This window comes from Bufo bufo, chromosome 4 (genome assembly GCF_905171765.1).
Source record: "Bufo bufo chromosome 4, aBufBuf1.1, whole genome shotgun sequence".
NCBI lineage: Eukaryota > Metazoa > Chordata > Amphibia > Anura > Bufonidae > Bufo > Bufo bufo.
Window position 1 is genome coordinate 306,142,563 of NC_053392.1, and position 17,020 is coordinate 306,159,582.

At 44.0% G+C, this 17,020-nt stretch overlaps 1 protein-coding gene across 1 annotated transcript in view; it reads right to left on the reverse strand.

Moving 5' to 3' along the window:
* Nucleotides 1-9,062, reverse strand: part of RNGTT (RNA guanylyltransferase and 5'-phosphatase) — a 420,910-nt gene extending 411,848 nt beyond the window's left edge. The window contains exons 1-2 of the mRNA XM_040428751.1: nt 8,803-9,062; nt 1,711-1,820 (exon numbers count right to left, since the gene is read on the reverse strand). Of these exons, the coding sequence (XP_040284685.1) occupies nt 1,711-1,820; nt 8,803-8,866 (174 nt within the window). The 5' untranslated portion in view covers nt 8,867-9,062. The remainder of the gene's footprint in view (nt 1-1,710; nt 1,821-8,802) is intronic.
* Between the last annotated feature and the right edge of the window lie 7,958 nt (nt 9,063-17,020).

Genomic DNA, 17,020 nt, shown 5'->3' on the forward strand with positions numbered 1-17,020 from the left:
GCCCTTTGCTATGAAACCCCTAAATAAGTCTGGTCCAACTCATTCACTTCTGAAGTCTCATCTTTAGTTGAAGTCCCCCTGTGTACAAAGTGTTGCATGATCTATGTATCACATGATGGGAGGCCCTGGGTCTACAACACTACTGAGCAAGCACCATGAACACCAAGGAGTTCTCCAAGTAGGTCTGAGATACAAGTAAAGGTTGTGGTTGGGTTATTTAAAAAAAAACATCCCAAACTTTAGACATCCCATGGAGCACCTTCATTATCACAAAATGGAAAAAAAAAATAGGGATCAGCTGATAATTGAGCTATTGCTATCAAGTTTACACCGGAAATGATCAGGAACAATCCCTATTACGATTGCTCACTTAGCCAATTATCAGATTGTAGGGGTCTTGTAACACACCTACACTTTAAAAATAACTTTTCAGAATAAGCTGCCCACTGAACATCATGTCTGCCCGTCATGTGGGTGGAGACTGAACAGAGTATGTCTGCCCGTCATGTGGGTGGAGACTGAACAGAGTATGTCTGCCCGTCATGTGGGTGGAGACTGAACAGAGTATGTCTGCCCGTCATGTGGGTGGAGACTGAACAGAGTATGTCTGCCCGTCATGTGGGTGGAGACTGAACAGAGTATGTCTGCCCGTCATGTGGGTGGAGACTGAACAGAGTATGTCTGCCCGTCATGTGGGTGGAGACTGAACAGAGTATGTCTGCCCGTCATGTGGGTGGAGACTGAACAGAGTATGTCTGCCCGTCATGTGGGTGGAGACTGAACAGAGTATGTCTGCCCGTCATGTGGGTGGAGACTGAACAGAGTATGTCTGCCCGTCATGTGGGTGGAGACTGAACAGAGTATGTCTGCCCGTCATGTGGGTGGAGACTGAACAGAGTATGTCTGCCCGTCATGTGGGTGGAGACTGAACAGAGTATGTCTGCCCGTCATGTGGGTGGAGACTGAACAGAGTATGTCTGCCCGTCATGTGGGTGGAGACTGAACAGAGTATGTCTGCCCGTCATGTGGGTGGAGACTGAACAGAGTATGTCTGCCCGTCATGTGGGTGGAGACTGAACAGAGTATGTCTGCCCGTCATGTGGGTGGAGACTGAACAGAGTATGTCTGCCCGTCATGTGGGTGGAGACTGAACAGAGTATGTCTGCCCGTCATGTGGGTGGAGACTGAACAGAGTATGTCTGCCCGTCATGTGGGTGGAGACTGAACAGAGTATGTCTGCCCGTCATGTGGGTGGAGACTGAACAGAGTAAGTCTGCCCGTCATGTTGGGTGGAGACTGAGCAGTATGTCTGCCCATCATGTTGGGTGGAGACTGAGCAGTATGTCTGCCCATCATGTTGGGTGGAGACTGAGCAGTATGTCTGCCCATCATGTTGGGTGGAGACTGAGCAGTATGTCTGCCCATCATGTTGGGTGGAGACTGAGCAGTATGTCTGCCCATCATGTGGGTGGAGACTGAGCAGTATGTCTGCCCGTCATGTGGGTGGAGACTGAACAACTCTTTACCACCTCAGCAGTCCATACCAGTATTTCCCAAGCCTGCCATCAATGTGTTTGGTGGGGAAATACTTTAAATAATGCTCGGATTGGAAGAAGGCACTAACATTATATTTCATCTACCCAATTATTTATTGCCACAGAGATTATTACATAAGTATTGGGGATGTCTAGCTGAGTGAAATTCTCAAACCTTAAGACTCTTCAGGTAGTTAGACAGCATGCTCGGGTGAAAACGATTCTCCTCAGGAACCTGTTCATCATATTTGGGTCCAAGCATAGTCTTTAAAGGAAGAAATTTCCCTGAAAAGAGAACATTAAAACATCATCAAGTCACTCCAAACGTTTACAAAACTAAACTTGTGTCATTTGGCAAGTCCACTATGTCACCAGATGTTAAACATGGCCAGGACTGCAATTCTTAACACACATAGCTCATCGCTTACAGAAAGACGTCTTCTTACTTTGATGGATCACTCAAATGTCATGAAAAATGTCTCATCTGCCTCCATGGCACTATTGTCCATGATGTCATAACTAATAGAAAGCACAGAATGACTAGCATGATAAAACTGCATATGCATTATGTGCAACTTAAAGGGGTTCTCGAGGAATTAAGAAAATGAAAATACTTAATTGTTACTTTATAATAAATATATTCTCAAATACCTTTCATTATTTATAATGGCTCGTTTTGTCTGGGGAGCAATCATTAGGAGAAATAAAATGGCCGCCGTCCTATTAGTACACACAAAACTTATCCTAATCACACAAGAGGACAAGTTACTTCACAACACTGAGCTAAAGAGCTGCCTCCTCCTCCTCTCCTACTGGTCAGGGATTATCATCCTGAATACAGATAAGAACTTCAGCTGAATCTCTGGGGAATTTAGTTCATGAAGAGACATGAAGTACAGAGAGGACGGGCAGGACACACTGTGGTAATGGAGGCTGCATACAAGTGCTGCTGCTCATTAGCCACACCTAACCCTCCTCATCTCCATTCCCACAGAGAGTCACCTGTATTCAGGATCATGATTCCTGACAAGCAGAGCAGAGAGAAGGATGAGGCAGCACTATGGCTCATTGTGGTGAAGTAACTTGTCCTCCTGTGCGATTAGGACAGGTTTTGTGTGTACTGATAGGACGGCGGCCATTTTATTTCTCCTAATGATTGCTCCCTAGACAAAACAAGCCATTCTAAGTAATGAAAGGTATTTGTGAATATATTTATTATAAAATAATATTTCAGTATTTTCATTATTTTAATTCCTGGAGAACCCCTTTAAACGTTGACGTTATTCCAGTAAACTGAAGTTACTCCCTATTCACAGGATAATGCCTTAGTCTACATGCACACGACCGTGCCGTTTTTTGCGGTCCACAAACCGCGGATCGGCAAAAAAACGGAAGTCGCCCGTGTGCCTTCCGCAATTTGCGGAACGGAAGGCCCATTGTAGACATGCCTATTCTTGTCCTTAAAACGGACAAGAATAGGACATGCTATATTTTTTTTGCGGGGCCTCGGAACGGAGCAACGGATGCGGACAGCACACAGTGCTGTCTGCATCTTTTGCGGCCCCATTGAAGTGAATGGGTCCGCACCCGAGCCTCAAAAACTGCGGCTTGGATGCGGACCCAAAAAACGGTCGTGTGCATAAGGCCTTATTCAAACGTCAGTGTTCAGTCAGCGATTTTGGTGCAGCTCCAAACACAGAACAGGTGCAGATTTTTCCTTTATACCTTATGTCTGTGGAGACTCCAATCCTGGTGTAGGACTCACAATCACTGATGGAAATCACTGACTTGTGAATAAAGCATTAGGGAATAACTTTTAGATCGGTGGGGGTCCTACCACTGGGACCCACAAGATCATGAAAATACGGGACCATACCACGTGGATCCTCATCAAATAAGTGGGGCAGCTAGTTGAGCACGTACAGTACCACTCCATGCATTCACTATAGGCCTGCCGGAGATAGCCGACTACCGCTCTTGGCTATTTCAGGCAGATCCCATAGAGATGAATGAAGAGGCAGTGCTCAACCTGCCGGTCCGTTCACTTCAGGGGAGGGGATAGGATCAGGCTCTTTAAGGGTACGTGCACATGAGGAGGTAGTACTATGGTATCATTAAGATACGGTGGCAAACCAAGTGTACTACACAATTTGTTATGCAATACACATGCAAGTACATGCATTTCGAAGAGATTTTCTGCTTGCTGTCAGTGAATGCAAACAATTTCTAATCCTGTCCAACTGACACGGGTGGAGGGCTTATTAGGGGATGTTCACACGACGGATTTTCGGCGCAGTTTTGGTGAGTTTTTTGGCGCAGTTTTTTTTTTCAGCTTCCCATTCAGATTCCATTCCAAGATAGGGTATGCTGCAACTTTTTTCCAGCATGAGAAAAAAAAAGCAAGTTCTGCCTCCCATTGAAATTAATGGGAGGCTTTTTAGAGGCGTTTTTTTCGCGTAGATTCCAAAAAACTTTGCATAAATAGGCCCTTAGGTTGTAAGTTATAACAAAATATTTTCAAGTTACACAAAAACACTAAAATAAATGTGGCAAAGTCTGCAGTGAACACACAAAGGGGGCAGAGTAAGGCTGGGTTCAGACCTGAGAGTATTTGATATGCGCGTTTAACGCGCGTTTTTATGCGCGTTTTTTGCAATAGTAAACGCGCGTTTGTGTGATTGACTGCAGTGTCCTATGGCCACAAACGCGCGTCAAAACGCCCCAAAGAAGCTCAAGAACTTGTTTGAGCGTAGGGCGTTTTTCAGCGCGTTCAAACGCGCTGTAAAACGCTCAAGTGAGAACCAGGGCCATAGGGAAGCATTGGTTTTCATGTGTTGAGCGTTTTACAGCGCGTTTGAACGCGCTGTAAAACGCTCAAGTGAGAACCAGGGCCATAGGGAAGCATTGGTTTTCATGTGTTGAGCGTTTTACAGCGCGTTTGAACGCGCTGTAAAACGCTCAAGTGTGAACCCAGCCTTAGGCTGGGTTCACACTTGAGCGTTTTACAGCGCGTTCAAACGCGCTGTAAAACGCTCAACACATGAAAACCAATGCTTCCCTATGGCCCTGGTTCTCACTTGAGCGTTTTACAGCGCTGAAAAACGCGCTGTAAAACGCCCTACGCTCAAACAAGTACTTGAGCTTCTTTGGGGCGTTTTGACGCGCGTTTGTGGCCATAGGACATTGCAGTCAATCACACAAACGCGCGTCAAACGCGCGTTTACTATTGCAAAAAACGCTCGTCAAAAACGCGCATCAAAAACGCGCGTTAAACGCGCATATCAAAGACGCTCAGGTCTGAACCCAGCCTTAGGCTAGGTCTACCCGACGACATTTTTTATAATAGTAGTCTATGGTGTCGCACTGTGACATGCTGCGAATGCGACGCAACAGTTGCAAAAAATCTATTTGAAATGGATTTTTCTGCGACTGTCGCGTCGCAGCATGTCGCATGTCGCAGTGCGACACCATAGACTATCATTATAAAAAATGTCGTGCTGCAAATGTTGCAGTGTAGTTGTGCTCTGTCGCGCGACACACGTTGTCGTGTAGACCTAGCCTTATAAAACTGTCTAAATGAAAACCTGTCTTTGTTTCCTATAGAAACCAATCACAGTGCAGCTTTCATATTTCAAATGCAGTATAAGAAATGAAAGCTGTGATGTGATTGGTTGCAACAAAGACAACCTCTGTTGCAGATTCCATCACATTTGATGGACAAAATAGCACAGCATGCAGCATTGTTTATTCTGGGGAAAGGACGTAGACTATGAAGGAGCCCAAAGGACCCACTTATAGGAAAATAGAGTCAATGGGTCGGCGTGACAGATCCGTAACATCATTTTTCTGCTCCTATGACAGGACAGAAGAACGGAATTCACGTAGCTGGGACTCAGTCATCAGGAGTCAAGACATGCTACTAAGAGCTCATGCACACAAATGTATTTTCTTTCCGTGTCAGTTCCGTTTTTTTTGCGGACAGTAAGCAGAATCATTCATTTCAATTGGCCTGCAATAAAACTGAAGTTACTCTGTGTGCATTCGGTTTTCGTATATAGATCATGTCCTATTATTGTCCACATTACGGACAAGGATATGACTGTTCTATTAAGGGCTCATGCACACAACCGTATGTATTTTGAGGTCCGCAGAATACGGATCCGCCAAAAATACGGATGACTTCCGTGTGCATTCCGGATTTTGCGGAACAGAACACCTGACCCCTAATAGAACAGTACTATCCTTGTCCGTAATGCGGACAATAATAGGACATCTATTTTTTTGCAGAACGGAAATACGGAAACTGAATGCACACGGAGTAACTTCCATTTTTTTTGCTGACCCATTGAAATGAATGGCTCCGCGTATAGTCCGTAAAATAACTGAACGGACACGGAAAGAAAATACGTTCTTGTGCATGAGCCCTAAGAGCCAGCTGTTCCGTTCCGCAAAATACAGAATGCATGCGGACTTCATCCGTATTTTTTACAGATCTGTGTTTTGCAGACCACAAAAAAAAGATACGGTTGTGTGCATGAGACCTAATACAAATGTCATATGTACTCGCCTTACCACAAGCGAGAATGACCGCACACAACGTATAGTGACAGGAGACACTCTACTCTCCTCCTGGAGCTGCAGGTGCAAATGAGCAGCAAGGTATGAAAACATCACCTTTTTCACAGTTTTAAGAGGTTTTCTGATTTTTAGGTAAGGTAAAAACTCAATCAATGTAAGGCCCCATTCACACGACCGTAGTACCGCCATGCCTGTGACTTCAGTGGGTCCGCACCGTGATGTGGAGTGCCCGTGTTTTGCGGCCTGGCGGTCCGCAACACAGGAACAGTGGCACTACGGCCTAGGTCATGCAATCTGAAACTGACCTAGGCCTAGGGTGCCCACAGAGGGCTCTGAGTGCCACCTCTGGCACCTGTGCCATAGGTTCGCCATCACTGGTAAAGAGGGACCACAAGTGGCATTTATTATGTAGACAACTTATACAAGGCTCTTACTAATGTATAATGATGGTCCATATTGCTTCCTTTATTGCCTTGATTCATTTTTCCATCACATAACCCCTGGATACAAGCAGTGTGTTATGACCACCCTGTAATCCAGCAATGGTGGTCGTGCTTACACAGTATAGGAAAAAGCTCCGACCTCTCTGGTGGCCGGGACTGTAGGTGCGCACACAGACACCCATGTGCAGCAGCTCCTGTCCCAGCCACTATGTACCTGCAATGCGGCGGTGGATGTAACCATGGAAACGAGCAGTGTATAATGTGATGAAAAACATCAATCCAGCCAGCAAAGGAAACAATATGGAGAATCACAATACATTAGTAAGAGCCTTGTAGTAACTTTCTCTACATGATAAATGCCACTTGCTGTACATAAATCTTAATCACTTCCTTCTGAAGCTTTACAGATTTCTAATGTACTCCTTGATAATAGTGAGTAATGGAATGATCTGTGCTTGCTGTCACTGAACATTCTTGTTTACATCCACAGTTAACCCATCTCAAACAAGTCATATTCACAGCTGAGACTTTGCCACAATGTATAGGTTTAGGCAAACACCTGTGAGCTAAACTGTATGGCCTGGCTAAAATAATACATTTTATCTACACTGATACATTGTAGCAAACTATCAGGCCTTGTGAGAGATGTGTGTTAGAGGACCTATCACCGCTCCTGACATGCCTGTTTAATAACTTTATGTATTCCCCATGTAATACCAGATCTGGAGCATCTCTTCTTTTGGCTCTATGTTGTGCTGTTCCTTTATTACTACTACTATAAGTTATGAATGAACTGCTAGCAGTCTGCAGTAAGGGTACAGAGGGGAGGTAACCAGTTGGGGGGGGGGGGGTGTACCTGCACAGACTCACTCTATCCAGTCAGTGCTGCCATATTCACACTGTGCATGTACACCCCGCAACTAGTAACACCCCTCTGTACCCTTACTGCAGACTGCTAGCAATTCAGTCATAACTTCTAGTAGTAATAATTAAGGTACCTTTACACGAGGTGATGATTGGTACAATTGAGCAACGAATGAGTTGTTTCTTGGTGTAGAGAACGTTTCAATGACCCTATAGACGCTCCAATTACTGTTCACAAAATCGTAATTTCGATAGCATATTCCATCGTTGGTAAAGCAGACCGTTACATTCACACAAAGCGATTACTTCACACACCCACGGTGTAATGGTCTGTAATCGTGCGTGCAGTGAATGATTCCTGTTTACACCTATCAAATTGTTAATGTCCATGATTTCTGTGCCCAGACGATCGAACCAACGAGAAATCTACAGATTGTCACTCTATCGTTCATCGTTTTTAGGGCTCATGCACACGACCGTTGTCTGTTTTGCAGTCTATAAAACACGGATACCCGCCGTATGCATTCCGGATTTTGCGGGACGGCAGCTGGCCCCTAACAGAACAGTCCTATCCTTGCCGTAATGCAGACAATAATAGGAAATGCGGACATACAAAAATTTAATGCATGCAGAGTAATTTCCGTTTTTTTTACTGCCCCATTGAAGTGAATGATTTCGCACACAAAATGGAACGGCTCAATACCGGGAAAACCTGATCAGTTGCCGGAATCCTCTGCCACAAGTGTGAAAGTACCAAGCTGTGAACAGGACTTCCGTGTGCGTTTTACGGATCCGCAAAACACGGACAGCAGCAATGTGTGTTCCACATTTTGCAGACCGCACATTGCCGGCAGTAATAGAATATGCCTATTCTTGTCCACAATTGCAGACAAGAATAGAACATGTTCTATTTTTTGGGGGGGAACAAAATTGCGGACCCGGAAGTGCGGGTCCGCAATACCGTATCCGGGCAGCACATCGTGCTGCCCCATAAAAATGAATGGGTCCGCAATTCCGTTCCGCATTGCGGACGTGTGAATGGACCCTTATCTGGATGTAAACAAGAATGTTCAGTGACAGCAAGCAGAGATCTTGATAATGGAACAGAACGGAGTACCTTAGAAATCCATAAAGCTTCAGTATGAAATGATTAAGATTTCTGCAGGTAAAACAGGAAAATCCTTTTAAATAAGATGACAGGCATCTGAGCAGGAGCACTACCTCTGCTGCATGTCAACAAGTCCCTTGCACGCATGACATAAAGCATAATACATGACTGCCCATAGAGAAGCCATATGGCTGTACATACTGATCACAGTGCTGCCATGTAGACGGCTGGCTAGAGGTCAGATCACTACAGATAACCGTGCTGCTCCCATTACCTGCCAGCGGCTGTCCCCTGCGAGGGCAGTTCAGCCACCTGGGTGGTATCTTGTTATGAGCCATGCGGCTAGAACTCGGGGGCAGGATGCTGATGGAGATAGCAGGAGATTACACTGATATTATTGTTCCTGGTGGCTCTGCCGTCACGTGACAGCGGCGGTCCCACAAGGTGACGTCACCTCCTTACGTAACGGAACAGGGCTCCCACCGGGATCCCGCGTCTCACAAACCCCATTCAAAGTGGTGCACTCGGCCCACAATGCACAGCGCTACCAAACATTCTTCCGGGATAGGGAGACTTCCGCTGGGGGGGTGACATCTGGCGGGTAACAGGAGAACTGCATGATGGAAGGCTGACGTTTGAATACCTGGAAATGCCAGTAGCCATTTGGCGGCAGATGTGAAAGCTGTGGTGGGAAAACGTGTCCTATGCTATGAATTTACCTCTCCTGCAAGGACTGACTACAGCAGGGAAGTGTAGTAGGGGGTAAAGTGTCCCCTCTCCCTTTTTTTGACCTGGGGAATTTTGCTTAAATGTGCGTTAATAAATTTACTAAATTGCTCCTTACTAAACTATCTGTATGGTTTCTACCTCAACTTCCTTATTTGGTCCAATTTGTACCTTAAAATATCTTAAATAAAACACGATCAGAACTGGAAGTGTAGGAGCACACACAGAATAAACTCAGGCACAATGCAGGAGAATCACAGAAGCACTAAACTTCAACACCTTTGCTGGTCACCAGGGACCTTAAAGCTCAGGTACCCTCTGCATGAAGAGGCCACCTTAAATAACCAAGGAAACTGTAACTGTTGGCTGGGGAAGGATTTGGAAGTGCACACACTGGCCCTTTAAGAGACCAGAGGCGAGCGTGTGCACATTCTAAGGGGACAGAGACTGGAGTACTAGGCAGAAGCATGGTGAGTAGCGTAGTGTCCGTGACAGCAGAGCAGCGGCAGCCATGGACAGCTCTCGTAACACTCCTTTCCTGGAAAAAAAAAAGACACCCACATGTAACAATCAGGGAGCAATTATGCTCTCTGATTGATGAAGAGGGGGATAGATTTTGTTATCCTCCCCCCTTAGATCATGTACAGTTACACAGGAAGAGACAATCCATGTCTCTTCTCTGTGCAGCCTGTCAGCAATTCTGCCACTGGCTCCCCCACCCCAGGCTGCTGAAGTGGGGAGGGCTGCTTGAACCCTTAATATTTTGGGTTAAGTAGCAGCTATAGCTGTAGTCTTCTTTAAAAGCTTATAATCTAAGCTTTAAAACAAGACATGGATCGCAGTGTTAGCTGCCATAACACTGAAGATATACAGTCATGGCCGTAAATGTTGGACATTTTTCAAGAAAAGGAAGTATTTCTTACAGAAATGTATTGCAGTAACACATGTTTTGCTATACACATGTTTATTCCCTTCGTGTGTATTGGAACAAAACCAAAAAAGGGAGGAAAAAAAGCAAATTGGAGATAATGTCACACCAAACCCCCAAAAATGGGCTGGACAAAATTATTGGCACCCTTTCAAAATTGTGGATAAATAAGATTGTTTCAAGCATCTGATGCTCCTTCAAACTCACCTGGGGCAAGTAACAGGTGTTGGCAATATAAAAATCACACATGAAAGCAGATAAAAAGGAGAGAAGTTCATTTAGTCTTTACATTGTGTGTCTGTGTGCGCCACACTAAGCATGGACAACAGAAAGAGGAGAGGAGAACAGTCTGAGGACTTGAGAACCAAAATTGTGGAAAAATATCAACAATCTCAAGGTTACAAGTCCATCTCCAGAGATCTAGATTTGCCTTTGTCCACAGTGCGCAACATTATCAAGAAGTTTAAATTGGAATAAAGAGGATTTGGCGTCACTCAATATCCGGCATCAATATAGGCAAAGCAAAAGACGGTGTTCAAAAAGTATTATTTAATAACTCACAACATGTTGTATAAAATGACAGATAAAATACTTGAAATAAGACACACTGAAAATTGCACATATAACCTATTAGGACCACTATATTGAGTTCTATATTCAGTCTCTAATGTCCATATTAAAGTTCGTAATAGGTCATATGGTGATCACCAGGTAGAGCCAATAACAGTTCGTGTTGGTTTGAAGCACTTTGAATTAATTGTAGGTGTACTTTACCACTCCTGTTGGCCGTGCGGCTACTTGGCTGTGAGCTGCAAGGATCACTCCTGTTGGCCGTGCGGCTGCTTGGCTGTGAGCCGCAAGGACCTTTGGAGGCGTGCTCGCCTATCGACAATTCCCCGTGTTGCTGGATATTACAATCTGCTCTGACCTTCCAGGACCTGGCCGTGGCGTCCCACGTGGTTTAGCCGGGTAGGTCAGGTGACTTCCTTTTCCAGGCGGGGTTTTCAAATGAGTACAGCGTTCACTTATAATTATAAGGGTCTTCCTTATATCGTCCCACACTGTCTGCCGACCATACGCGTTTCGGGATGAAGTCCCTTCCACCACAAAAATTCCGATTGAGAGGTGTCGGAAGCTTATCGATGGTTATAGGAAGCAACTGATTTGAGTTATTTTTTCCAAAGGGTGTGCAACCAAATATTAAGTTAAGGGTGCCAATAATTTTGTCCAGCCCATTTTTGGAGTTTGGTGTGACATTATATCCAATTTGCTTTTTTTCCTCGCTTTTTAGGTTTTGTTCCAATACACACAAAGGGAATAAACGTGTGTATAGCAAAACATGTGTTACTGCAATACTTTTCTGTGAGAAATACTTCATTTTCTTGAAAAATTTTAGGGGTGCCAACATTTACCGCCATGACTGTAGCCTTTAGAAATTGGGAAGTGAAAGCAGCAGGTTTATGCAGCTTTCACTGTGACCCAGTTATAACAGTTATGTCGCCGGTTTTATACTAGCTAGAACTATGATTCCTGGTCTTGTTTTAAATATTACATTGCCAGCTCTCAAAGAAGACTACATCTGTAGCTGCTACAATAAAAAATCAGGCCCCTATGGGTATCTAGGTAAATAACCCACCACACATAATACAAAATCCCCAAAATACAAAAAGATGTGCAAAATGGTCCACCAATTTGTATAAAAATAGAAAATCTTTATACACTCACCTAAAGAATTATTAGGAACACCATACTAATACGGTGTTGGACCCCCTTTTGCCTTCAGAACTGCCTTAATTCTATGTGGCATTGATTCAACAAGGTGCTGATAGCATTCTTTAGAAATGTTGGCCCATATTGATAGGATAGCATCTTGCAGTTGATGGAGATTTGAGGGATGCACATCCAGGGCATGAAGCTCCTGTTCCACCACATCCCAAAGATGCTCTATTGGGTTGAGATCTGGTGACTGTGGGGACCATTTTTGTACAGTGAACTCATTGTCATGTTCAAGAAACCATTTTTCCTGTCTTCAACAGTCCAATTTTGGTGAGCTCGTGCAAAGTGCAAATTTTTCCTATTTGTAGTGGAGATGAGTGGTACCCGGTGGGGTCTTCTGCTGTTGTAGCCCATCCGCCTCAAGGTTGTGCGTGTTGTGGCTTCACAAATGCTTTGCTGCATACCTCGGTTGTAACGAGTGGTTATTTCAGTCAACGTTGCTCTTCTATCAGCTTGATTCAGTCGGCCCATTCTCCTCTGACCTCTAGCATCCACAAGGCATTTTTGCCCACAGGACTGCCGCATACTGGATGTTTTTCCCTTTTCACACCATTCTTTGTAAACCCTAGAAATGGTTGTGCGTGAAAATCCCAGTAACTGAGCAGATTGTGAAATACTCAGACCGGCCCGTCTGGCACCAACAACCATGCCACGCTCAAAATTGCTTAAATCACCTTTCTTTCCCATTCTGACATTCAGTTTGGAGTTCAGGAGATTGTCTTGACCAGGACCACACCCCTAAATGCATTGAAGCAACTGCCATGTGATTGGTTGACTAGATATTGCATTAATGAGAAATAGAACAGGTGTTCCTAATAATTCTTTAGGTGAGTGTATTTCATATGCAAATAAAAGCAATACATAGATGTGATAAAAACAAATCCCACAGTAAAATAAAAAGGAACCTGGACCCACCCCTGATGACAGTTTATGAAATTTGATATAAGCCAATAATAATAAATCCCAATCACAAGGCAGTTTCATATATAGATCCCCAATACCATAGGCGGTACAAGAGGTATGCATCAAGTAGTGGTAAAGTATACTGTACCTGAAGTGGCAAAGTACACAATTACATACCCATAACTTTGTCTGGGGGTCTTTGCACTCTGTTTTTATCGTCACACGTTTATGTAATGCTTTTATTTGCATATCAAATACAGATTTTCTATTTTATACATATTTTTGCGCATCTTTTTGTGCAATATATTCAGAAAGTCTTCAGATCCTTTAATTTTTTTTCACATTTTGCTATGTTCTAGGGGGAGATTTATCAAACTGGTGTAAAGTAGAACTGGCCTAGTTGCCCATAGCAACCAATCAGATTCCATCTTTTATTTTCCAAGGCAGCTGCGAAAAATGAAAGGTGGACTCTGATTGGTTGCTATGGGCAACTAGGCCAGTTCTATTTTACACCAGTTTGATAAATCTCCCCGAAAGTTTTCTCCCATCAATCTGCATTTGATACCCCATAATCAGAAAGTGAAAAAAAAAATGTTTGCAAATTTATTAAAAATTAAAAACTAAACTTTTGCATAGACATTTAGCTCTGGGGACCTCCCATTTCTCTTGACCATCTTTGAGATCTATCTACACCTTGATTGGAGTTTACCTGTGGTTATTTCAGTTGATGGACATGATTTGGAAAGACACACGTGTCTAAATAAAGTCTCACAGCTGACAATCCATATCACAAAAACCAAGGCATAAAGAGGATAGAACTGCCTGTAGAGCCCAGAGACAGGTTTGTGTGGAGGCACAGGTCTGGAGAAGGGTACAAAAATTTCTGCTGCGCTAAAAGTTCCCAAGAGCACAGTGGCCAACATAATTCTTAAAAGACGTTTGGAACAACCAGGGATCTTTCTAAGGCTACATGCACACGACCGTGCCGTTTTATGCTGTCCGCAAACCGCGGAAGCCGTCCGTGTGCCTTCAGCAATTTGCGGAACGGAACAGGCGGCCCATTGTAGAAATGCCTATTCTTGTCCGCAAAACAAGAATAGGACATGCTATATTTTTTTTGTGGAGCCACGGAACGGTGCAACGGATGCGGTCAGCACACGGAGTGCTGTCCGCATCTTTTGCGGCCCCATTGAAGTGAATGGGTCCCCATCCGAGCCGCAAAATTGGCAGCGGACCAAAACAACGGTCATGTGCATGAGGCCTAAAGCTGGCCACCCCACCAAACTAAGTAAATAGGGGCAGAGGCATAGCTAGGGGTACATCACAGGTGGAGCAAAACATATCTAAGTGGGCTCCCTTATGCATGTTTACAACTGCAGAGGTGCATCTTTGTTTCCAGAGCGTTTCGCTCCACTGCAGCTGCTAGAGAGAGACAGGATGGGGGCAGCAACACAGGTAAGGCGTCACCAAATTACCAACCCAACCAAGCCCTAGTACTAAAGATATATTTACATGGACATTATATTCCGTGCTAGCAAACATATAGGAGAGTACAGCACCACATACCTCTTACATCCTGTGACATCTTCTCTGATATAGATCTGTTTCCTCATCTCCATTCGGACCAGACTCCCATGATCCCATCTTTCAGCCAAATTTCGTCTCTGCAGAGTTTGCAACACAGATTAGGATCTTTAATCTTCTATCATTCTCCCCCTCCTGGTATCACTATCCTGCTGCTATCCCCAATACTGTGCCTGCTGTGCTCCCCCATGACCCCCAATTCTATACTATAAAAGAATAGTGCTATACAAAGCTGTGCCCCCATAGTAACGATTAAGGACAAGAGTTGAACGGATCTCAGAAACGGAAAGCCAAAACGCCAGTATGAAAGTAGCCTTAGTATGGACGGTGCTCAGTGGTAAATAGTAACAGCACTCCCTAAAGTCCCACAAATAGTAATAATTATCTCCCAGAGTGTTCCACTTGAATGCCCCGTTAGTATTGGTGCCCTCCATATTTTGCCCAATAATAATTTCCCCCTATATTACCTACAGTAGTAATAATGCCCTCCTATTAGAAATGATTTTTCCGAAATTGCCCCAAGTAGTTAGAATTCTCCCTATAATGCCTCCAGTAGTTATACTGCCCCACAGTGCACCCAGTAGTTATAATGCCCCTGCAGTGTTCCCAGTAATTATAATGCCCCCTTCTTAGTGGTCCAGTAATTTAAATGCCCCTGATAGTGCCACTAGTAATTATAATGCCCCCTATAGAGTCCCCAGTAGTTATCATGCTCTTCTAAAATGCCCCCTATATTGCCTCCAGTAGTTATCGTGTCCTGTATAGTAGTTATAATGACCCCTAAAGTGGTCCCAGTATTTATTATGGCCCCAGTAAATACAATGTCCCCTATAGTGGCCCAGTACTTATAATGTCCCATATAGTGACCCACTCCTTATAATGTCGCCTATAGTGGCCTAGTACTTACAGTATAATATCCTATATAGTGGTCCAGTACTTATGTCCCCTATAGTGGCCCAGTCTTTATAATATCCCATATAGTGGCCCATTACTTAAAGGGGTTATCCAAGATTATAAAATGTCCCCCATATGCCCAGGCCACTCACAATAAATATACTTACCTGGTGTCTGGGGGTAAGCAGCCAATGGGGGGCGGGGACGAGCCTCCCTAGCATCACCCGTGATGCTATGGAGGCTCGTCCCCGTCCCTGCCTGCCATTGGCTGCTCCCCCCTGACATCAGATGTTTTCATCCGCGCACTGGGAGAAGCGACAGTGCGGGGACCAGGAGAAGCGCGGGAAGCCAGGTAAGTATATTCATTGTGAGGGGCCATGCATATGGGGGAGCATTTTATACTCGTAGATAACCCTTTTATTGCCTCATATAGTGATCCCAGTATTTATTATGCCCCCCAGTACTTATGATGCCCCCTATGGTGGCCCACTACTTATAATGACCTATATGCTGGCCCTGCCCCCCATAATAGGGAAAATTACACTGAACAAGAATATAAATGCAACACTTTGGGTTTTGCTCCCATTTTGCATGAGCTGAACTAAAAGATCTGAAACATTTTCTACATACACAAAAGACCCATTACTCTTGAATATTGTTCACAAATCTGTCTAAATCTGTGTTAGTGAGCACTTCTCCTTTGCCAAGATAATCCATCCCACCTCACAGGTGTGGCCTATCAAGGTGCTGATTAGACAGCATGAAGATTGCACAGGTGTGCCTTAGACTGCCCAAAATAAAGTCCACTCTGAAATGTGCAGTTTGATTACACAGCACAATGCCACAGATGTCGCAACATTTGAGGGAGCGTGCAATTGGCATGCTGACTGCAGGAATGTCTACCAGAGCTGTTGCCCGTGCAATGAATGTTCATTTCTCTACCATAAGCCGTCGCCAAAGGTGTTTGAGAATTTGGCAGTACATCCAACTGTAGGATTTTAAAATATCAAAAGTTAGGTCGCACTACTGTGTGGCGTGGCCCGGATGGGTGCTCACAGCCCACAGATTCACCCAATCTATAAGCTACAACAATATTTCAAAGAAAGGGCTGGGCACTCTCTATATCTGGAGTAGATGGTACTTTATTCAATAAAATATTCTACTATAAATAATAACAATATTAATAAAATAGTTCAATATTAAATAAACAAGTCTGGCCAGACTAAAATAGTACCTACAAACAATAAAAACAATCTCAGAATTGATAAGAACCACAGAGTTGCTAAAACACAATGGCTGTCTTATGATCCAATGCTCAAATTTCGCATAAAATTTTGAATAAATAATCACAAGGAGAAGAATACTAATGAATTCCAAATATTCGATCCAAATATTCGATCCAATGTCCAAACTCTTACATATAGTCGTAGCTTATCCAATTTTCGCTATAAGCTTGGTTAGTCTCTTTAATCAGCACGATGCAACATCAATAAATATCTTCAAATAGGACTAAATGTCGATTGTATTTTTCATCGCAAGTACTTATTCCATCTATGATTGTATTGTCTACTCACGTAACAGGTGTACGTAGGCGGCTCCGATCGACAGTCCGCGGCGTCCCGCGTGGTAATCAGAATATGATCTTCCGCTACTGCTTGCAAACGTGAGTGTCGACTTTAGC